The 24263-nt window shown below is 41.2% G+C and overlaps 1 protein-coding gene across 5 annotated transcripts in view; it reads right to left on the bottom strand.

Annotated features, from left to right (window-relative positions):
• The window catches only part of STX17 (syntaxin 17), a 41586-nt gene extending 18792 nt beyond the window's left edge, over positions 1-22794 (bottom strand). Inside the window, exons 1-3 of one of the 5 annotated variants that reach the window (XM_064443165.1) lie at positions 22712-22794; positions 12553-12734; positions 4419-4484 (exon numbers count right to left, since the gene is read on the bottom strand). In XM_064443165.1, the coding sequence (XP_064299235.1) occupies positions 4419-4484; positions 12553-12675 (189 nt within the window). In that variant the 5' untranslated portion in view covers positions 12676-12734; positions 22712-22794. Of the gene's footprint in view, positions 1-4418; positions 4485-12552; positions 12735-20940; positions 21006-21034; positions 21128-22294; positions 22443-22551; positions 22666-22711 lie in introns of those variants that run through there. The other 4 variants (XM_064443163.1, XM_064443164.1, XM_064443166.1 and 1 more) reach the window with 4 other exon arrangements.
• Between the last annotated feature and the right edge of the window lie 1469 nt (positions 22795-24263).

Genomic DNA, 24263 nt, shown 5'->3' with positions numbered 1-24263 from the left:
AGAGCTTCATTTAAACATTTTTTTTAATCACTGCTGCTGAATGACAGAACACATCTGCCCATTAAGCTTACCTTATTACTCAGCACACAGTTTAAATAAGAGAAAGAATTATTGTAAGGATTCAGTTTTTAGAGTTATCTTTAAAAACACAAAGTATCTTCCCATATTCTTCTCCTCCTAAGATAAACAGGAGTCCCTTTACAGCTGTCTTGGACATGTGAGAAAAGTGATAGATTCCCTAAGTGATTCAGAAGTATTAACAGCAATTTTCAGAAAACCAATAAACATTATTTATACAAAAGAGTAAAAATTCTTCTTTTTTTTTTTTTTCAGAGCAGTAATTTTTCTTCACTAATGGTGACAGCTGAATTTTCAAACCTGATGAGAAATAAGGTGCTGTGTTTCCACAGGCTTACTGTAGGCTGCCTTAAAATACCATCATCACTTCACACTCAACTACATAACACTCATGAACATCACCACCGATGTTATACCAGCAACACTTCCCTCTTGCGCGCAACCAATTTCATTACAATTGAGAAAAAGTTACGGATGACAACAAAGAAGAAATAATGGAATTCCCACTCAACAGCAGGCGAACGCATGCAGCGACCCGCAGCAGTGTGCCATGGCAGAGAGCTTGGGCTACACTGCCACAGGACGCTGTTCATTAAGGGCCCATAACACCACAAGGAAAAGAGGTAGTAACAAAGAACGTAAGGACACCTCAGTGTTTCAGTGCTGACCCAAAGTGAGGCCCCTGGGCACCAGGATAAACACCAGGTCCACATGGCTCCACCTTGTACAAATGTCAAAGGGCTGAGATGGGACCAAATCCCTTGAAAAGGCAGCAGTGACTTGAGCTTTAGGATTATTTCCAAGTAACATGTGATATCTGTACCAGCTATGGAAATATCTGAAGTTCTATCTAAGGCCCTCAGCAACAGCTACCTGAAAATCACAGTGTAAGTATCTGCTTCAGCCTCGCATCCTTGGCAAGGCTGATGTTCCCAGAGCGCTCAGAAACTCCAGCACTTCACTTACTCTATCCCTAACAGCCTACACTGCTCCTAACACTACCAGCTAACTGAATCATGGTGGTCATGCCATTATTACACTCAATCTCTGCCACTGTCATTCTCTTTTCCTTCCTTTTGGTTGTACCGTCATTAAATGTAATGTCATATACATTTTCCAGTAGTTTACATTTTAAACTCTTTATCCTGATATAGTACATGGATGACATAGGATCTGTCACGTCCAAGAAATCAGTCCCTTTTTATCTCCTGTCTTCTGCTCATGTTGTTCTTCTAAATTAAGAGGTAAATAGCGCCTCCAAACAAGCCCACCACCTTAAACACTCTCAAACGTAAGTATGATTTTAAGAAGGTATTGCAGTAGCTTAGCTCTACAAATGTAATCTTGCCTTCACTTATCTTCTCCAGCCTTTGTTCAAAGAAATGTAATAAAGAATATATGTTGCAAATTTCTTGGCATAGGTCAAACAAAACCTGAGTTTAAGGATATATTTACCCTACAGATGGCGACAGGCTGCAATAGTGAGCTGATTTTACATGACCCTGCACTGAAACCATGAAAAATCTCCTGCAGCAGTAAAGATGCTCATCTACCCTGCTTCTCATGCTCTCCCAGTATATTGCATAGTACTCCAGAAAGACACTTCATTTAAAGACTGCATAATTTTGAAGATGGTACAGAAGACATGAGCCATACAACTAAACTTTGAAGATTTATGCAAAAGAGAGCTGACTTAAGACCGTCTTTTACTTGTAAACCATTTTCAGTTGAAATGGAAATCATAAAAGCAAAAAAAGAAAAAAAATTAACATTTTTCAAATACCTTTCCACGTTAGAGCAACACAGTGGAGAGACTACATCTGCCTACATATGCTTTGCAGAACAGAGTGTCTCCTTTTGCCAGTTGAATACACACTAAAGCCAGATCATTCATTCACAGTGTTTTCCATTTTTTAGTTCAATGACTTATATCCTCTCTAGTAACTGCAGCATTTTTCTACCTCTCACTATGATCAAAGCAGTCCTTTAGGTGTTACAATAAAATACTGCAATTTCATTGAAATTAACTTAAATCTTGCAATAATTAACTAATTGTATGGCATAGTCAGCATATATGGAGCAAAGCCTAGCAAAACTGCCTATTTGTTCAGGTCCTAACATTTTAAGAAGTCCACAGATCATCCGTAAAAATTAAGATCTACAAGAGCACGTTCATGAAAACTAATACACAGTATACAAGAGGCATTCTCTCAGTATTTTTGGAAGGGTGTTATCATGTAAAGACTTCTCCAGTTTTCTTCACTTTCCTTTTTAGAAGTTTTTGATGTGGCATCTGGCCACCAGCAAGAAGAGGTATACATTTATGCTCATCTATACTTCTATTATAATTTTGACCATCATCAAAAGTACAACAGAAGTAATTATTCTGGGTAAACTGAAAATTCAGAAAAATGGCTAATTATGTGCACATGGATTAAATGTAGAGTGGCTGTGCATATATTTGTCTAAAACCTGTGGCGGATGCCTTGGGTCAATATTGACTTAGGGATTCCTAATGTATTTTTACAACATCTAATTCTGAGAGCAAAGCGTGTGCTGCAGAGAACATTTGGTATCACAATAATTAATCTGATTTCTTCGCAAACAAACAGATCACAAGTCCACTGGTAAACATTTAAACAGCTTACAGCAAACACATTCTACATGTCATATAATTTATTATCAAGTACTCCAGACTTCTAACTGTTTAATTAAAACAAAGACCTAGTCTACTCTTTTTGCATGGACCCAGACACTTATTCTGCTGTCTGGGTATCAGAATGTGAACCACTTTTAATGCGTAACTTGCATGCAGATCTAAAAGCAATAAGCATTAAATGAAATATAAGAAAATCCATTTTGGCTGAAAGTGAAAATGGCAGGCTTTAGGTTCAAGACAAATATAAATGTTTCTAGAAACAAATATGAGGTTTTATTACTAAAGCACTTACTGTATTTAAAAACATCATCTTGAACATGATTATTTTTTCTCTAATTATTGATAAATTTTGTCTTGCTAAACAAATTATACTAATAATAAAGAGTTCCAAGAGAAGCTTTTCCTCCCCTCAGATGTGAAAACAGATTAGAATGAAGACATAAGCAAACATGTGCTTACTACACCACGCCTGTTAGAATGCCATCGCTTTAACAGAATCTTCACATCTGGAATACTCTTTTGATATTAAGAATAAACTTATTTTATATTCAAATTTCAAAAATGCTTTGTGAAAAGTAAAAATAAACATTCAGACCTCCAAACAACAAAAAAATCAAGTGGATTTCATATATAACTTCTTATAATCTACACCTAACAAGCTGACTTAACACCTTCCATTCCTCAGAAAAGATATATAACTCCAGTTCTGCCTACTGTCTAACACTGCTGTTCAATCGGGATTAAGTTCTTCTTTCTGAGGTTTTGTGGTTTTTTTTTTTCATTTTTAGTCTGGTCTAATTTCCCACAGGAGCTAGTAAGGCACTGCAACAAACACAGGAATTTACAGTATTAGAATTATAAAATACAGTGGCTTAGGACTGTGCTACCCCTGCTGGCAAAGCCTGCTTGTCTAGATTTAGCATAGGTCACAAAGTCATGTACTTCCTCTGAACACCACCCATGAAGCCAACACAAAATGCCCCTCCTGCTGGCAAAGACACGTCTGTACCCAGAATTTTGCCAGTACAGCATATTATAACCACTAGCTGCTATATCTGTGTCAGGGAACTTTGCAGTGCAGATCTGGTCTTTGTGTTTTTCTGTATTGATAATCTTTGGCTGTGTGCTATTTAGCAGTCTGAAGGCTGATGTTTGGCATTAGCATCATTTTCATTAAGACATGCATTTTTTTAGAAACAGATGTGAGATTCCCTGTGTGCTGAGTTATGGTGACTATGCCTGAAGTCACTGAGGTGACACCATACTGACAAATGTGTCTGGTATTTCCTCCTTTGATGATATTATGCATCTAACAAGACATGTGCACACCAAAGTAGCAGTCCAGATACTCTGTGTTTGATCTGAAACCATGCTTTAAAATTAACAGTATCCCTTACTGCAATTCCTGTCTTCTAATTCAATAATGTAAGAGGATAGTTTGCAAAACACCAGGGTCTCCAAATTTTCATTTGTTCAAGAATCCTGAAACATTTCTGACTGTATTTGCCTCATAGGACACAATTAGGAAATCCCTACCTTTTAAACAAAAGTAAAGTGATGCCATGTACTTCTCAAATCCGTCTGTCAAATATACATCTCTGGGAAGATCCATCCCTGAGGTAACCAGTACTATGTATGTAATTTAATTCCATTAATATCACAGTCATTTTAATAGCCTTACCTGAACTGTTCGTCCTGCGTTAATGTGCTCTTCATGCAATCTCTCCCAGAGCCTGCATCTTTGATACTAAAATAAAAAGGAAAAATACTCCATATAATTGCTATTTTTACCAACTAGCATTACAGAAAAAAAGAACCTTCAGATATAACAACTTTAATTTTCCAAAATCGACAGTAAAGAAACTGAGTCATAGGCATTTCCACTACAAAATTAGAGAGGTAAATAGCAATGTATTTTGTGAATAATTCTGTACAATATATTTTACTGAACTGCAGTTAACCAGGGTTTCAGAATCAGTTTTTAACAACAAAAAAATATTGCAGCATCCTGATACTGCTATGGCATAAATCACTTGGTGGTCAGTAACACAAGGGGCAGAAGGAGGAAAAAGGAATAGAATAGGGGGCAAGCAGTACCAGTCATGTAGGACAACAAGGTATCTGATATTATTTACAAAGAGAACTGCATTCATTACACAGCACTGCTGTCTACATTCACACTTGGCATTTCTATACAGTTACAAACAGTTACAAGAATCATCAGGGTAGATTTGGCACCTGCATGAGGCTCCGCTAACCTCAGTGGGAAACTATCCATACAGTGCTTTCCATGGGACAAAGACCAGTGTAGTTATTCCATTAGCAGAGAGCTAGTGTTGCAAAAGAACTACATATCATCACATATAAATCTTATCATCACTAAAATTAATCAATCCCTGCTATTGCATATATAAATAATGTAGAGACATTATCATGAAAAAGAGTAGCAAAATAATACAAATAGGAGCTGTGATTCCTGGAATATGTCCCGAAACCATCAAAGAGTGCATTTACAATACTAGACAATATTAGAACATTCTTTTTAATTGTTTAAATAACAAGACAGAATATTTACCATGATTTGTGAGGTATTTTTAGGTAAAGTTTAATTTCTCAAATTCTAAATACATTTTGTTACCATTAAAAAAACTTTACCCACAGCCTACATATTCCCTTAATTCTTTTCATAATTTAGAGGCCACAGTAATAAAGACCACAAGTTACTCAGCTTCCTAAAATACAACAAGAAATCTGAAGTTACTTCTTATTTTCAGAGAAAAAAGTTCTTTCATGTTAGAATTTTGTAGTTCTATAGAAAAGAAAAAGTTTAGTGCTCAATTAAGTCAGATTAAACTGCTTTTTCTAGGAAACAAGCAACTTCTGCATAAATTGTTATGCTATTAAAATTATAGCCATTTTTCTTTAAAATAAAATGGACAAAAAAATCTGTATCAACAGTAGATCTTCCAATTCAATCATCCCTGAAAGAGTACTGAAACAGAAATTTCTGAGGGTGGAACAGAAGGGGTTTGGGAAAATATTACCTTTTTAATTTCAGCTGACTGTAATATACTGTCCATATACCAAATAATTTAAAAACTGTTTTACAGTTAAGAATAACAAGAATAATACCTCATGAAACTTTTATTGTTCTATAATTTCTAGTCGAAAGGCTCAGCACATTCATCTGCTTTATATACTTAGTAGTCTTGTACTTTGCTTTGAAATTCCAAGCATGCTGGTGATGACCTCAAAGGACCCAATGAGCGCACACTCACTGCAATGACATTCTTGGGGTCAGAGAACTCTTCCTTGTTAACTTCTCTTTGTCATTCAACACATATGAGGGCATACTCCTGGGCAATATTCACTCTGGGGAACTCAAGGAGAGCAAACCTTGAGGATAGATGGCATTGCCATTATTTATAATTGACAAATATATGTAAAACTAAGGGAGGTTCATGAAGTAAAAATACCTATGGAATCCTAACCTGTTAAGAATGGGTCCAGGGAACAGGCACAAAAATGGCCAGAGGACTGGAACACCTCTCCTGTGAGGGAAGGCTGAGAGAGTTGGGGTTGCTCAGCCTGGCAAAGAGAAGGCTCCAGGGAGACCTGGTTTAAGCCTTTCAGTAAATAAGGGAGCTTTGAAGAAAGGTAGAGAGAGACTTTTTACCAAGGCCTGTAGTGACAGGACAAGGGGCAATGGTTTTAAACTGAAAGTGGGTACGTTTGGATTGGACATAAGAAATTTTCCGTGACGAGGGTGGCGAGACACTGGAACAGGTTGCCTGAAGAAGTTGTGGATGCCCCATCATTGGAAGTGCTCATGGTCAAGTTGCATGGGGCTTTGAGCAACCTGGTCTAGTTGAAGACATCCCTGCCTACGGCAGGAGGCTAGACTAGATGGTCTTTAAAGGTCCAAACCACTCTATGTTTCCGTGAGTCTATATTATTTAAATGTAATTGTGCTAGAGCCAAATAGTTTGTATTCCACATCAGAAATACAAAACATAACGTTACTCTCAGACAACCTCTTTTCCTCTTTGTCCCATTCTCTTTTGAGAAGTCTCTTTAGAAAGAAACCTTTGTGGTTATGCTTTGGATCCCTTTAATTTCTCCTTGGAGAATGTCTCCAGTGGACATGGAGAGAACTCAAAGCTTTTGATAACACCCTCTGCATTAATTTTTGTAGCAAGTAGTGCTCACCATTTCTAAAAGCTCTGTAATAAATGTCCTATACAAATGTATACATTCTGATAAAGACTGCAGTAAGACTCAGATACCTTATTTTTTTTTGTGTCACCTTTATGTATCTTCCCACCACAACAATGGTCCCCAGCCAAAGGTAAAAAGTGTTTCTCAAACATTCTTTAACTTTGGCGCAGTCATGGGAAATGAAATTAAAACTGAGAGCAACAGAGAAAAGGATGCCTTGTCTTAGAGCACTTCTGTTTTTTAAGGATTGTTGCATATCACCAACAAAGTTTAGGACAGCATGCCAAAATCTCCACCTTCCTGTAGTACTGTGAAAATTCCTTTCATCTAACAGAGGCTAACAAGAAGTTGCAAGTCTTTTGGATAAGTGTGCATTTTATTCCCTCTTTCGGAGTGAGAGACCATCAATCCAGGAAAAAAAAATAAACAAAAAAACCAACCCACCAAACCAAGTATAAAGTACTGATTTCTAAAGGATGTAAGTTTTAAGTCTTTAGAAACTGTCATATGGAAAGTCAGACTCTCAAATAGTTGAGAAGCAATGCTATAACAATGGATTTATGGCAGCCACTTCCCCTGAAAAGGTATACTCAAGGTCAAATTTCATTATATATTGATTTTATAGTTTCTTCAAACAGTGATTTAGTAGATTAATTGTTTGGACTATCTCTGGAACCTAAGGTTTAAATCAATATTCATGAAATGAGGTTAGAGATATTGGCTTCATCATAAGTAAATAATGTTGCTGCTCTAAGCAATTTGACATAATTAGTGATTTTTGCTTAAAAGTAGCCTGTAAAATAAACAGGACCAGATTCTACAAAATTATCCTTTTACCTCTAGGGATGTTTGGTTTACATGGCTGAAAGTTAATTTTACAAAAAGTGTTTCAGAGAAAACCATTTAAGCTCCTGATACTGACAGCTCATAAAAGTACTGTAACACATTTGTTACGGCTAAAATGCATGTTAAAGATATAAAAATGTAAATGATTATGGAAGTATTTCAACCAAAATATTGCTAGTGTTCTGATAAGCTAGAACTACCTAGAGTGACAGATTTCACATTTAGATTTGCCCTATTTTTATTCTCACAGTCTCATAAATCTAACAATAGAGTAAACTTTGGAATAGCTATAGTTCTTACAGCCAGAAAGGTATTTTTAAAAAACAACAACCCCAAAACCTTTCAAATTTTAAGATCATCACATTGAGTGTGGACTTTTAAAGAATCTGGCATTTGGAGACTATTTTTATACACAGAGGTATTACTTCTCATAAATTTTTGTGTCTTTTATTTTTTGTGTATTTTATTTTATACACAGAAGTTCTGAAGCCTTCAGTACTGCTGAATACCTTCTGGTATAGTTACCAATTGTTTATTTGAAGATTTTATCCATAGTTATTTGTTTCTAATAACTCTGTTCATTACTAATTCAAATATAAAATCTGCCAGGACTTTTACTGTCTAGGGATGAAGAAATTTTTAATTAATAGTATTCTGAAATCAGAAGAACAAATCTGTATTAAACATTGCTACCACTTCGTGCTTTCATAGAAGTGTTGTTTTAGAGGGAACACAGTTAACACTTTGAATAACTCTGATTACAATTATTTAAGGATTTTCCTGATATGCAAATTTTATATTGACTAAACAGATCATTCATATCGACACCAACAATCTGAAAATCTCAAGAAATGTCCAAACTGGATACTTTTAGATTGCATCAGTTTTTTACATTCGAAATATAAAACTGAATTCAACAAAGCATCCTGGTATTTCAACGTGATCACTGAGTGCCATCACAGAAATGCCACGGTTTGTATTACCTATAATTAAACTCTGGCCAAGCATGAGTTTCTCTGACATTGCTTTGAACAAAGTATTAAATCAGAACTAACCTAAAGTCTCACTTTATCCTGAATGCTAGTATTTTCTGCATTTTCTTCTAAACACAGAAAACTATCCTTACAACAATCTTCCCTTCTGTCTGCGAAACAGGAATGCTTAACTCAAATGAGTTGCTGGGCCGATAAAGACTTCAGCTGACCAACACATGGCTGAATTAAGTGGAACATATTCCACCCCTTCCCTGACACCATGGTAACACTATTTGGCTAGATACAGCATAATTATTCTTTGTCTAAAAAAGTGAAAGATTTTCAGCAGGATCAAGCAGTAACTGGCTAACCCTCCTCACTTACCAGGTTCTGCAAAACACCGTAATTTCCAAGATCATCTATCACACTGGTAAGTACTACACAGGGTAATAACTGATCATGTGTCTGTTTCTCATTGCAGCACCCAATACCTTTTGAGGCTTCTTGATAGGGGTTTTATATATCCTAAATGACAGGTTTAAATCTATGAATAATAATTAACAAAGAATCTATTTAGCTGTACAAAATAATACTCTTCAAAAAAAAAAAATCAAGTAGCATTAAGTTATGCCCATCCCCTCCATCCTCTCTCCCCAGTTACTACCTTACACACATCAAAAGCTTATCCTTACCTTCAGTGTGCAACAAAACCACTTGTGTAAAGCTCATGTGCCCTGCTAATCACTTCCCATTCTGTGCTGGCAGGTCAGCTCGCCCCTCCCATCACCAGACTACCTTTTTCCAGTGACCACCCATTTGCTCCTCTCAGGTAAGGCTGTAGTTTTTATGCTACCCTTTTGTGGGTATTTATTAACGGCATCGCTTCACTTCTGGATGCCTTCCTCAAGACTCTGAAGAATGGTACACCTCACTGCTCCACACTCATTGATGCTGTCGGTGTTAACTGAAGTGCTGCCCTGAAGATATAATTTTTAACATAATTTTAACATAAGCCAACTGTGGACCAAAAACTACCTCTCTGCAACCAAGAAATCCCTCTTGGTGGATTATGACAAATGCACGTTGCTTCCATGCACAATTATGCAACTTCTGGTTAGAGAAAGAAGGGAACAACCTAGCTACCAAGACTGTCTATAATTGAATGAAACAGCTTGCGTGGAAAAGCTATTATTACGATGCTCTTCTCCAGGCACCTCTGAATCCTGTCCTACTCTGCATTATTCTTCACTAGTTGCCTTTAGCTCTACGGCCACTGCTAGGTATGGGCCATGTGCACTGAGCGACTGATCCCTGGAGGCTGTACAGCTCTCCAGGGCAATTTAATAGCTGAGACTCCTTGCTCCCCATCATCTCACCCAAGAGCAAGCTAATACTGACTCCTCTGTACTCTGGCTACAATGCCAAGTAACTCAATTAGTTGTTCTTTTTGAGAGAAGCTGGAAAACAGAAAGCTGCTCCTGGCCGCTACAATACCGGGCTGCTGCAAACTGGCTGATTCCAAGGCAAAAAAATGCTGAATCAGCTGACATCTAGGTAATGTATTGAATTATACAAATATGGAATAACAAAGAGTAAACAACATGCTGTGCCTGAAAAAAATAGGTCATCTCATTCAGAAGTTATTGCTTCAGGCAAATATTATACTAATACACTTTTCAGTTTGTGAATACTGCAGTTCATATCCTTACTGTATCCTTATTACACCCTTACCAGGAAAGAATCAAACAATTATCTCCCATCATTAGTCCCAACAGCCCCAGGTCTTCCTCTATCCCACTTTTTCTCTCATGCCATGGTCACCTACCATTTCTGCAATTTCACCTCCCACCTGAGGTACTTCTTCACAAGCTCCCCTCGCCCAATTCTTTATCCTTCATTTACATAAGCCAGGAAGAGTTTCCTCTTGCATACAAGAAAGTGAAAGTAAGAGGATGAGAAAGTGGTAACACAGAAAAATCATCCGTGTTTTCATTCTCAGATTCAGGATCAATCAAGTGAGCAACTCCAGGAATGAGATCTGCTCATTTCTAAGCACAGGAGCATGCCTTAGTGTTGGGTAAATCTTTAGCAATCTTCAGCTGGTGAAGGTTCAACAGTAGCTACTGAGCACCTGCAAACCACTTTTTTTTCAGAATCATACTTCTTGGCAAAAAAAACAGCAGAATTTTAAGAGGCACAGCAAAATGTACAGTCCAGACAAAGACCACCCCACAAAAATATCTCAAGTGTTCCAACACACGTCACTGCTTTGAAAAGAAATTATGACTAAGCTATCAATCATTTACTGTAACTTAAACCAAGCATTTCTTATTAAAAGAAATTACTGTTGCTTGAACAACACATTATTTCCTGACTATGTTCTCAGAAACAAAGACATGGATTTGTTTTCCCTCCTCTCCCATCCCCAAACTACTTGAGGCAGAAACCTGGCATGGAAAATTTCATCGAAAAGATTAGCCACCCAGTATAGCTACAGTAAAGTTATGGTAAAAGTTGTGAACAAATAACAGCAGCAAAATATGAAACAGTTTGAGCAATACATTATACGCACCCTTCAGACCATACCTTTCAGGAAATCAAATTAATGTTCACCTGTTTGCTTCCAATTTCTTCATTCCTTCTCAAGGTGTTAAAAAAATGTAGTTGGTTGTCCTATGCCATCCAGATTTACACATACACTTTATTTTATACATTGTGAATAAGCCTAGTCAAATTAATACAATGTATGTTTTTTCAGAAACATGCAGAACTACAGACTCTCTCTGTCACTGATTTTTGTGTGGTTGCAAGTACAATCTTTTCTAAACAAATATGTCTTGTACGGTCATTTCAAAAATTCCATCACAATGTTGATGATACGACTGTGTGTTTGAGTCACTCTCTTCCTTTTTTTATTGGCGTCACCTGTTTTAGTAAACCTCTTAACTGCCTTCCTCAAAAAAGCAACGTCTCTGTTTCCACAGGCTATATCTATATTAATAAACAGAGGTGGAGAATGTTTCAAGTCTGAAATCTGGTCATCTGTGCTGTTAAATTGTTAGAACTGTCCCTGTCAATGCCAAACAGCTCTCTCACATAAAGAGTTCCTGAGAACAGCTGAGGAGTCACAAACACATAACAGCGCCTATTCCCCACCAGCAATGTGGATGCAGCCACCCTGTTTTGCAGCATATGAGGATTGAATAACATAGGCATAGGCCTTTTCGTGCCAGACAACTGTCTTGGGCACGTTTATTTCACCAGTACAGGCATTGCCACAGTGTATGCAAGAGTTTAACTTGGAAGCATATTCAGTTTCACTGTTAAGTGTGAGCTAATGTCAACAAGCAGCATATAAACTTACTACAATTCTGAAGCAATTTCTCTTCTATTTACTTAAAAAATTTGATATCTCTCAACTCAGTTTAAAAATATACAGAGAAAAAGATAGGTATAAACAGTAAGTTACTCAGAATAGCTGGCAGCAAACCACTGTGACGTAAAAATAAAGTAGGAGTATTAGGCTGCTTTCCTTACAATAGCTTTTTAACACAAAACAGTATTGTTTCTCCCTCTGTAGATTGACTAGTTACTACAAATGTAAAGGCCTTTGTACACACTGAATTACTAGACAATAAAGAAGTTCTATTTTTAGCCAAATTTGAATTAAAGCATTTCATAATCAACTTTTCATTACAATATCTTATAATCTTCTAGCATGACTGCTTCCATTAAGAACTGTAAAAAGAACTACTTCAGTAGAAAGTGAACACTAACCTTCTCAATATTTATTTGGTGTTTTCTTAACCTTTCCAAATCTGTTGGAATTGCCACTTTAATGAATTTCTGAATGGCAGGTTCAATTCGACGCAGTTTAACTTTCTCGTCATCTTCAGACATCCTAAAAGCAGCTTTCAAGTCAACACTTCACCAGTATACCTTCATCAAGGTAGAAACCCCTAAAAAACAAAGAATTACAGACTTATAAAAATGCGGTAATTTAGAATCACTTTTTAAAAGAAAGCAAAATAAGGTAAATCAGTCTTTCCAATAATCACATCTATTCCAAAACCACATTTGAGCAGTATTAACTAGTTAAAAATCTGGATACCCGATTTGCATTTAAATGTATTATTTCCATTTATTTGCAGGCCTTGGGGATCATTTTTCATAGATAAAACTTAACACTAAGAAAAAAAATAGCTGAATAATTAAGGCAGATGCAAACATGCTTTGCAGCATAATGATAGATTCATCACAGTTCAAGTTTTGCCAATTTACATTCTGAATAATCTTCGAAATCACAAACATGTTCTGAAAAGACACCAAAATAAAATTAATTTTGTAAGTACATTTCCTAGACAGATTAAGAGCTCCCAAATCAAGATTTGCACTGCAAGTTGCATTTGTCCTCTGCTGAAAATGACAAGGCATCACCTAACAAGGGGTTTTAACAGGTTGCTGAAATATTTGTAGGACTGGTATATACGTAGCCTGAATTCTGTTCCCTGCATAGCTGTAAAACATGGCTTTGAAGTACCACTTCTCTAAAAGAAAGAATGCAGAACTGTATACAATAACATTTATTTGTGGAGGATATAAGTAATATAAAGGAATTTCATTACGCTGAATGGACACAAGGGGCAAGAAAAAATATTGTGAGGTAATTTTGTAGTTTGAATACTCTATAAACAGAAGTTATTTAAATGAGATTTTCTTTCTGTACAGTCATTTAAAAAAAAAAAAACAACCAAGAAGTTGAATTGCAGACACATATAAGAAAGTTTTGTCACGGATGTCAATAAAAAGACATGTGCTAACTTGGTTATATGAAAGTAGCTGTACTACAGTAGCAACTGCACCAAAAGCCTTTCCCTCATTTTCCTCTTCCAGTAACCGAACTAACTGGCAGCCAGCATGGCTTCACCAAGGCCAAGTCCTGCCTGACCAACCTAGTGGCCTTCTATGATGGAGCAACTACATCAGTGGACAAGGGAAGGAAGAGCTATGGATGTCATCTATCTGGACTTCCATAAGGCCTTTGACACGGTCCCCCACAGCATCCTTCTCTCTAAACTGGAGAGATACGGTTTTGATGGGTGGGTTGTTTGGTGGTTAAGGAACTGGCTGGCTGGTTGCATCCAGAAGGTAGTGGACAATGACTCAACATCCAGATGGAGACCAGTGACGCGTGGTGTCCCTCGGGGGTCCATACTGGGACCGGTACTATTTAATATCCTCATCAATGACATAGACAGTGGGATCGAGTGCACCCTCAGCAAGTTTGCAGATGACACCAAGCTGAGCAGTGCAGTTGACACACCAGAAGTGTGGGACATCATCCAGAGAGACCTAGACAAGCTGGAGAGGTCCGTCTGCAAGGACCTCATGAGGTTCAACAAGGCCAAGTGGTGAAACACTGGAACAGGTTGCCCAGAGAGGTGGTAGATGCCCCATCCCTAGGAACATTCAAGGTCAGGCTGGACGGGGCTCTGAGCACCCTGATCTAGTTGAAGATGTCCCTGTTAACTGCAGGGTGGTTGGACTAGATGACCTTTAAAGGTGCCTTCCAACCCATACCATTCTATGATTCTACAACTCTAATTTAAAATAATTAAACCAGCATAATCCTCCTAGTACAGATTAGGCAAACCAGAATGTAACAGGTTAAAAAATTTTCCTATTTTTCACACAGCCGAACAGTGAAATTAGACATCATTTTTCTCACATCTAACTATGGTATGAAAGTGTGGGGGTAGAGTGGTGAGGATTTTCTGTGATCTGTGATCCCTGCGGACAGAGAGAACTTGAAGGCAGACACTAGTTGATGGCACTGGGTCTTCAACTGAACTACCCATAGTTGAAACATAGCACTCACTTGTAGGCTGCAGGAAGGATATGTACAAATCTCCCTCACCTTCAAAGGAGCCAAGTGGTAAGCTTCTTCCATCAGGCCAGTGAGAAAGCTGAAAGCGCTTCTGGCAAATGGAAGCTGGATTTCTAGTCCCAGATTACTCACCTTATCCAACATAGTTGCAAAAAAAACACTATTGTGTTTTTCTGAAGAAGAGAAGACTCTCCTTTATCTATCCCATTCAAGAAAGAAGCTGAAAACTGTGGGAAACTGAGCATTTTCTGAGAGTAGAACAAGTTAGGGGAAGTGAATCTTTAAGGTTTCACTGCAGAGTTACCACTGATACATCTCTTCCATTTTCAGAATCTCAGAAGAAAATTATTTCATCAGTTGACTTTGCAGTCATTCCTACTTTGAATTCATTGCTAAATCATCCCTGCTTCAAATAACAGAGGGGTATACTATCAAGCGGTCTTACAAATCCCTTTCTAACACAACACATTTAGTATTACTAGGTCCTTCTCCAAATCTCCATATAAACATGCAGTGGGTGGTCGCACATTTTTCAGGATGTAAGAAGATCTTTAATCCTTTTGTGCTGGTTTACTCTTTCCACCACTCCGAAAAAGAGTAGCTTAAATGGAAGATGATAAAAAATACACTGGTTCTTTTATTATACCTTAGTCACTACAGTCCCTAACACAGTTGAACTCCATTTTGAACCTAGACGGGATTCTTTTTTTGCAATGAACAGAAGATAAAAAGCATCAACCTCCAAACTGCAGCACTTCCTCTTCAAATACACATTTATTTTCCTGACAGCTTGTACACTGAACCACGAGTTTATGAGCTAGAATTAATTAAAAATTGGTTCCTTAAAGATATTTAGTAGCCATATCATGCTTTTCTTTAATACTGAATCATCTTGAAGAAGTGATGACATCAAGTCTTCAAACTTATCATGCAACGTGAACTTAGAGAAACCCACAGCCCATTCTGTCTTAGAACAAATACAGCAGAGACTAAGCTAAATGCATCATAATTTTGTCCTTAACCTTTAATGACATCTAGAGATTGGTAAGACTCAAAGCTGACAGTTTAGATTACTTATAAACCTGACCACTGTGAAAGTGGAGTTAATGTAACCAACTGCCGCATGTCCTGAGTAGGTAATCTGAATAAGCAACAGTTAAATTCAAAGATTTGGCTGCATGCAGGACTCTGGATAATAATTTTCTTCTCCTTCAAAACTCCCAGATGGTAAAATAGCTTTCATGACAGTGTCTGCAAGTCTCTTTAAGGCACTGCTGCCTAAAATTCACTGCACAGTAACTGTGAGAAACTAAGAAAGAAATATAAAAACTCCTTACATTCTCATCAGGTCTCCTGCTTAATGTTATCTCAAACGGTATAGTAGCTTTTGTAACACTAATTCTAAGCCATAAATTACCAATAAGAAAATATGCATGGTCTTACTGGGGTTTTTTTTGAAGTTTATATAATATGGTAAATAAAATTAGCATTACAAGTTTTTGTGATGACCGTATGTTCATTCCAGATGCAATTTCAAGGATATTTAAGGTTTCTTGCATACTTTATCGGGTTTGTGTTTTCCTAAGCATAACTTCAACAATTAATTTCCAAAGCTATAATGCTTGTTTTTTGAGTAATCACAGAATAACAGGACAGTTTAGGCTGGGAGAGGTTTTCATACAGCATCCAGCACAAGTTGAATCAAGCTGTGGTTGCACAGGCCCTTGTTCAGTCAAGTTCTAACACCTCCATGAATGGACGCTCCACACACTCACTAGACTTCTCCTTCAGCCTTTGACCATTCTCCAGGTTAAAAACAAACAAAACCAAGAAGACCTTTGCTCTAGCTAAACCAGCTTGTGTCCATTGCCTCTCACCCCATTGTCAGGCACCTCCAAGAGGAGTCTGGCTTTGTATCTTCACACACAGAGCAGCAAGATCTCCCCTTCCTTCAGCTTCTCAAGGCTGAACAAACCCACCTCTCTCAGTTCCTCCTTGAATACCATGTGCTCCAGTCCTCAACCTCCTTGCTAGTCTCACAAGTACCAAACAGAGGGGAAGGCTCACTATTTTGACCTGCTGTCCCTCAGCCATGGTTACTAAAAGGGACCACAAAGCGGTTGTCCTTTGCTGCAACAGCACAGACTCATACTCAACATGTGGTCCACCAGGACACTCAGGTCCCATTCTGCAATGTTGCTCTCCATCAAGTCTTCCTCCAGCCTGTAGTGGTCGTTGGGCTATTCCATCCAAGATGCAGAGCTTTCTCATTGCCTTTGCTGGAATTTATGAGGTTCCTGTCAGCCCATTTCTCCATCCCATCAAGATCCCTCCGAGTAGCAGTCCTGTCTAGCCTACCAATCACCCTCCTCGGGCAAGTAAAAACCACTGCTCTCAACTTCAGCTTCTTAAGAAGGTAATTCTCCCTCTGTCCTTGGATCTGAACTGCAGCCAGCACGTACAGGAGCCTGCACAAGTTCTGAACTTTTCTCAGAGGATGCCATTCAGACACCATGAGGTTGTCTGACCCACCATCTTCTCTTTCTGATTGTTTCAGTACAGGACGATCCTTATGGGTCCCTTCCAACTGGAGATTCTATGTTCTGTGACTGTCACTTGAACAGGGGCTTGGGCAGTCCTTCCTACAGGCATTTACCAAGTTCCAAGCACAACAAAATCTCAGGTTCTCTGAGAGCGGAATACACAGCTCTGATTCTCTAAAATACATTCAGGTTTGAGCAGAAAAGCCCAAGAGAATACCAATCATTAAATCAGTAATTTAAAAACTTAGATAAACCCATTTGTAATTAACTGTCCTTTATTATATTCACTGTGCAAGATATTTTGATAAACAAAGAAATTATAGAATCTTGTCTTTTCAAATGCTGATGCTACAGGCCTGTTAGGGGTTATCTTCTAAGTAAAATACTTTCAATTTAACTTTCAAAATTCATGCACCAAAATTCAATTATATTTCAGTGACAGAAGTAACACTTATCCAGAAGTGATCAAAACCCAGATGCAGAATAATTTTCAGTCAACTGTGTTAACAGAAAAGAAGGCGTATCCAAAGCATACTGTAGCAGTATTATCAAAGTATTAGATGGTGACAAAAATTATATATATCTCCCTTCTTAATATTTATGTTTTCTGGAGACTGGCCCCAAACTGAAATTGTAATTGTGAAGTAAAATTAGCATAAAAGAATACCATTAACTTGATATCTGCACTTAACATGAAAATCATCTATGAATCTTACTACCCAAGAGAGGGAAAAATTCCTTACCCAGTTTGTTCACCTTATGTCCCTGAAATTATTTCAGTGTATCTTCCAAAAAGGATTAGTCCACATACTGTTCTTTGTAAGCCACAGAGCAAATGAATCTGAGGAGTTCCACTGGTTTGGTCTTTGCTCTACCAAATAAATGGGTATGCAAAGCAAACAACATTTTTTAAAAACAGATCACTTCCTCTTTCAGCTTTTGAAGGTCCAACTAGCACATAGAATCATTATAGTTGGAAAAGACATCTAAGATCATCAAGCCCAACTGTCAACCCAAGACCACCATGCCACATCAGCATGGTTTTTTGAATGCCTCCAGAGATGGTGCCTCCACCACCTCTCTGGGCAGCTTGTCCCAGTGCCTGACCACTCTTTCAGTAAAGAAATTTTTCCTAATATCCAATCTAAACCTCCCCTGGCACAACTTGAGGCAATTTCCTCTTATTCTATCACTTGTTACTTGGGAGAAAAGACCAATACCCACCTCACTACAACCTCCTTTCAGGTAGCTGTAGAGAATAAGGTCTCCCCTCAGCTTCCTTTTCTCCAGACTAAACAACTACAGTTGCCTCAGTCCGTTCTCCAGACACTTCACCAGCTTTGTTACGCTTCTTTGGACATGCTGCAGCACCTCAATGTCTGTCTTGAATTGAGGGAACACAGTATTCACAGAATCATAGAATCATTAAGGTTGGAAAAGACCTCTAGGATCATCAAGTCAAGGTGTGGCCTCACCCAGTGTCGAGTACAGGGGCACAATCACTTCCCTGCTCCTGCTGGCCACACTATTCCTGATACAAGCCAGGATGCTCTTGGCCTTCTTGCCCACCTGGGCACACTGCTGGCTCATGTTCAGCCGGCTGTCAGCCAACACCCCCGGGTCCTTCTCTGCCGGGCAGTTTCCCAGCAACACTTCCCCAAGCCTGGAGCGTTGGATGGGGTTGTTGTGACCCAAGTGCAGGACTCGGCACTTGGCCTTGTTAAACCTCATACAGTTGGCCTCCGCCCATCGATCCAGCCTGTCCAGGTCCCTCTGCAGAGCCTTCCTACACCTGAACAGAACAACACTCCCGCACAAGTTGGTGTCATCTGCAAACTTACTGAGGGCGCACTCGATCCCCTCATCCAGATCATTGATAAAAATATTAAACAAGACTGGCCCCAACACTGAGCCCTGGGGAGCCCCGCTTGTGACCAGCCGCCAACTGGATTTAGCTCCGTTCACCACAGCTCTGTGGGCTTTGGCCATCCAGCCAGTGTTTTACCCAGCAAAGAGTACACCCGTCCAAGCCATGAGCTGCCAGCTTCTCTAGGAGGACGCTATGGGAGACTGTCAAAGGCTTTACTGAAGTCCAGGTAGACAACATCCACAGCCTTTCCCTCACCCACTAAGCAGGTCACCTGGTCATAGGAGGAGATGAGGTTGGTCAGGCAGGACCTGCCTTTCATGAAGCCATGCTGGCTGGGCCTGATCCCCTGGTTGTCCTGCACATGCCTGTGAGCTCACTCAAGACGAACCACTCCATAATTTTCCCCAGTACCGAGGTCAGGATGATAGGCCTGTAGTACCCTGGATCCTCCTTCAGGCCCTTCTTGTAGACATTGGCAAGCCTCCAGTCATCTGGGACCTCCCCTGTTAACTAGGTCTGCTGATAAATGATGGAGAGTAGCTTGGCAAGCTCTTCCACCAGCTCCCTCAGTACTCTCACATGGATCCCATCTGGCCCCAGAGATTTGTGAGGGTCCAGGTGGCTCAGCAGGTCGTAAACTGCTTCCTCCTGGATTATGGGGGGTTTATGCTGCTCTCTTTCCCTGCCTTCCAGCTCAGGGGGCTGAATACCCTGGGGATAACTGGTATGGCTATTAAAGACTAATGCTTTCTTTGGCTCAAATACCTCAGCCTTTTCCTCATCCTCAGTGGCAATGTTCCCCCCTGCATCCAATAGAGGATGGAGATTCTCCTTGGCTCTCTTTTTGTTGTTAATGTATTTGTGAAAACATTTTTTGTTACCCCTTACAACAGTGGCCTAGATGGGCTTTTGCCTTTCTAATTTTTTCTCTTCATGACCTAACAAGATCCCTGTACTCTTCTTGAGTTGCCTGCCCCTTCTTCCAAAAGTGGTAAACTCTCCTTTTTCTCCTGAGTCCCAGGCAAAAACTCCCTGTTCAGACAGGCCGGTTGTCTTCCTCACTGGTTCGTCTCACAGCACATAGGGACAGGCTGCTCCTGCGCCTTTAAGACTTCCTTCTTGAAGAAAGCCCAGCCTTCCTGGACCTCTTTGCCCTTCAGGACTGCTTCCCAAAGGACTCTCCCAACCAGTGCCCTGCACAGGCCAAAGTCTGCCCTCCAGAAGTCCACGGCAGTGGTTTTGCTGACCCCCCTCCTTACTTCACCAAGAATCGAGAACTCGATCATATAATGGTTGCTAAGCCCAAGGTGGCCTCCAAGTGCCACATCTCCCACCAGTCCTGCTAATCTTATTTCACTGTTTAAATCAAATAATTGTAAGAGGTAAAAGAATCTTAAGGCATCCGATTCCAAATGGTGAAAGTGTGAATGTAATTCTGATGCTAACACAACATCTCCACTTACTTTGTTGCGGTGCATTGAAAGTATGTAGTCACATAGTTGCAGTCAATCAGAAGTAAAATTCTTCCTATGTATGGTAACATACTTGTGACTTGTAATACAAATTTCAGTAAATGCTGTTAATACACATCAAATGTAACGGTCATGAACTTCTGTTAAACTGCCTAGTGTTCTCCATTCAAATATGGTAGGAAAAACGCAGAATAAACCTGAACAGTTCTGCCTGCCCAGGGCAATGCAGTGTAACACTCCCATTTGATTTTGTTTCACTTATAATACTTTAGACAGCCACTGCCACTAGAAAAAGTACTTCCAGCTTAGATGCCTGTTTTTAAGGGCTGTAAGGCCAAAAAGCATTTTTGTTTTCTCAATGTAAATAAAATAAATTAGAATACAGAGACTTACAACACCTGTCTCACTAAGGTGACCTGAACCACTTCTTCTTAGAGTCCTACTGGCCCCAGAATTTCAGTGACAAAGAGTATTCACTATTGCTCACTTGGCTGAGGTCTGTAGTTAGTGAGGAACGTGCTCCTGTGGCGGGCTACAGCCAAATTGTACTTTGGGTCTCAATCACACGTTTCTCCTTTGGCTGTAGAAGGAACCAAAAGAAAATAGCTTTGGCAGTCTGAAAATAAGCATTTTCACCAGCCACAGCGTGTTCACAAAGTGACATGAAACTACCTAGTGGGATAAAGAGCCGCACACGTGGGATCCCCCTCAGAACAACCAGAAACAGCAGCTCTATGTAAGGGGCTGTGGTTCCTAGTAGATCTGTGTGCTTGTGGATCACCGGGCACAGCAAACTTGATCCAGACACAGCAAGGGTGCCTGACTGCATTTTGAGATATCAGAGCAGAAGGAAGGCATTTTGTATTGGTTTTACATGTTTAAGCCAGCTGCAGAAGGGCAGAAAATACCTGATTGACTAACACGTCAACATTTTTTGAACAGAGCTGAACCGGTGGAGTGAGTTTGCAGTGGACAGACACCTGCAATACATGGCTGCAACATAGTTCAGCCTTCATTCAGAGCCCTCATATGGATTTTTCTATATTAATGAACCATGCCTCTGGTCTCACCCCAGCAGCCAAGAGGTTACTGGGGTGTGCGCTCCCTGTATCGCACCCCTGAAAGGCAAGGAGCGCATGCAGAGAGTAGAAGCATAAAGAAAGGTTGTATATCCTAGATCAAGGCTTCGAGTGGACCACACCAGTTTCTTTTCCCTGAATTATGCTTTTAAAAGTTTGGGGAACGCAGGACTAAAACATGTCACGCTCTGCTTTTCCTCTTTTTTTTTCTCCTGAACCCAAGCCGGTGTGACAAGCCCTGGTTCAGCTCCGCTCCCCGCCCGCAAGTCACTCCGTGCCGCCCCGCCGCCCGACCTCCGCCTGCCGCGAAGGACCTCCGGGCCCAGCCGCTCCCGGGGGCACCCAAAAGGCAGGGGCACCCCAGCCCCTCCAGCCTCGGGCACCCGCCTGCGGGGCGGGGAGGAAACCGCCCTAACCGTGGGGACAAGCCCCTCCGCCGCGCCAGCCAGCCCCGGGCACCGGGAGCGGGGTGGCCGAGGGGCGCGGGCCTGCCAGCGGCAGCAGGGCCCGGCCTACGGCGGCGGCCCGCAAGGCCCAGGTGAGGCCGGGCGGCGGCCCCGCTGCCCGCCGCGGCCCTCGCTGAGGGGCAGTGACTGCTGAGGGTCCCGGGGGAGGGGGGGAACCCGGCGCTCCGCTCCCCGCCGCCGGCCGCGCTTGCGGGCTCCTACCGGCCGGCCACGTCCGCAGGAACCAAGCCCAGGGCACGCTGGGGTCCCGCCAGGCCACGGACCGGCCTTGTTGCTTCCCCGCCGCGGGAAGCGAAACCGAAAGCAGCGGGGCCGCCGCCGCTGGGGGCCCGGCGTCCGCCCCGGCCTTGCCGCCCGCCCTGCCAGCGCGCCGCCGGGGCAGCCGCTGCCCCCTCCCTCCGCGACCGCCGGCTCCGGCCGTGCCCAGCCACCCCCCACCACTGCCCGCCGCCCCTCACCATATGGCGGCTGTGGCCGGGCCCAGCCGAGCCGAGGAGGGCGGCCAGCGGCGGCCCCGGGACGCTGGGCGGGAGGCGGCGCGCAGGGCTCCCCCTCGGCGGGACGCGGCCCAGCCCCCGCCCGCCACACACCCCCTTCGCCGCCCTCGGGGCGATTTACCTCATGTTTATTTCCCTCCGTACCCCTCGGCGCGGGACGGTGGGTCGGGGGCGGGAAGGAGCCGGGACGGAGGAGGAGGAGGAGGAGGAGGAGAAGAAGAAGAAGAAGAAGAAGAAGAAGAAGAAGCTGCCCTGGCCGGGGCAGGGGGGGAGCACCGGGCGTCTGGGGTAAGGGCTCTTGCGGAGAGAAAAGTTGAATTTCTTCTTCTAAAAGAGAAACAAAGGTTCCCGCCATCATTTTAATAACCTTTCTCAAATCCCCCACTACCAGCTTGCCTTGACGGTTAATTTAGGTAATACCAAATTCCCAGGCGGGACCCTGGGGATACAGAGCATGGATTTGTAGGGGACAAACGCCAACCAGGCCATGGCAGTGAGGCTCCTTTCTCCCCTCACTAACCTTCACTGTTTCTAACAGCATTCAGAAAATAGGTATCTAGGAAATATTTCTGACCTGTATTTCAAAAATAAGCATAACCTGTTTGTCTGTGACACTGGTCATTGGATCCTCTCCCAACATGGCAGTCTCTGGCTGGCAGAGCACCCGCTCCCAGCAGGCATGCCGGCCCCTGGAGGACAGGCAGAGCAAAACCTCCGAGGGCAGCCTGGTATCACTTCTGGTTGGTTTACCACCTCTGAATAGAGGTGAAAAACTATCTGGCTACCTGGCAATATCTGGAGAGCAACTGTGTTATGCCACTATGAAAATGGAATGCATTTTAGCTGAACTACAACAGCATTAATAAAACAGACTTAAGAAGATCTCTGCAGTATCAAGATGAATTTAAGCTGATTTTGCTGTTCTGGACAAGATTTATGTTATCTGTCCAGCTGCCTGCCCTTTTGGCCGGTTCTGGTCTGATTTGGAGAAAGTCATTACACTCCTGTAAGTTTTGTGGAAATTGATATGTCACTGAGGAAATAAACCTAAATTTGTTTCCTGAAAGGGAACAGCAAGCGAGAAAGTCAGCTTTACACATTCTTGTTAGCATCAATCAGCCAGACGATCAGTGTATATATATTAGCCATCCGCTCTGCATATACATCGTTCCAGACTGCTAGATGGGATTTTCATAGGGCAAATGGAGAATAAATTGTAGTTACTGTAATTAAGGTTATTTAGGGGCTAAAGGATCCAAATCCATAGGATCCAATGTCTTCATTAGTTCTGTTGCTGACAATACAGCTGCTGAAATGGCAATGGAGTACTGGGGAATGCCAGAGTACTAAATAAAAGCTTAGGCTGAACATCTGTTTAAGAAACGGTGAAGAGGATGACACAGACTAGCCTAGCACAGCCAGTTTGACATGGATAAGGGACAGAATCGTGGAAGTGCTGACCTGGGATACAGTCATTAAATGCCAACAATTAAATGCCAGTCAGTAGACTTTTATGAAAATGATTTGGTTAAATGCATTTGAATTTAAATTTGGCTGATGTTGTGGTTTAGCCCTAATCAACAACTAAGCCCCACACAGCTGCTCACTCACTCCCCCGACCCCAGTGGGATGGGGAGAGAATCGGAAGAGCAAAAGTAAGAAAACTCGTGGGT

This window comes from Phalacrocorax carbo, chromosome 2, assembly GCF_963921805.1.
Source record: "Phalacrocorax carbo chromosome 2, bPhaCar2.1, whole genome shotgun sequence".
Lineage (NCBI taxonomy): Eukaryota > Metazoa > Chordata > Aves > Suliformes > Phalacrocoracidae > Phalacrocorax > Phalacrocorax carbo.
The sequence above is the reverse complement of the archived record's forward strand: the minus strand, read 5'-3'. Positions and strand labels throughout refer to the sequence as shown.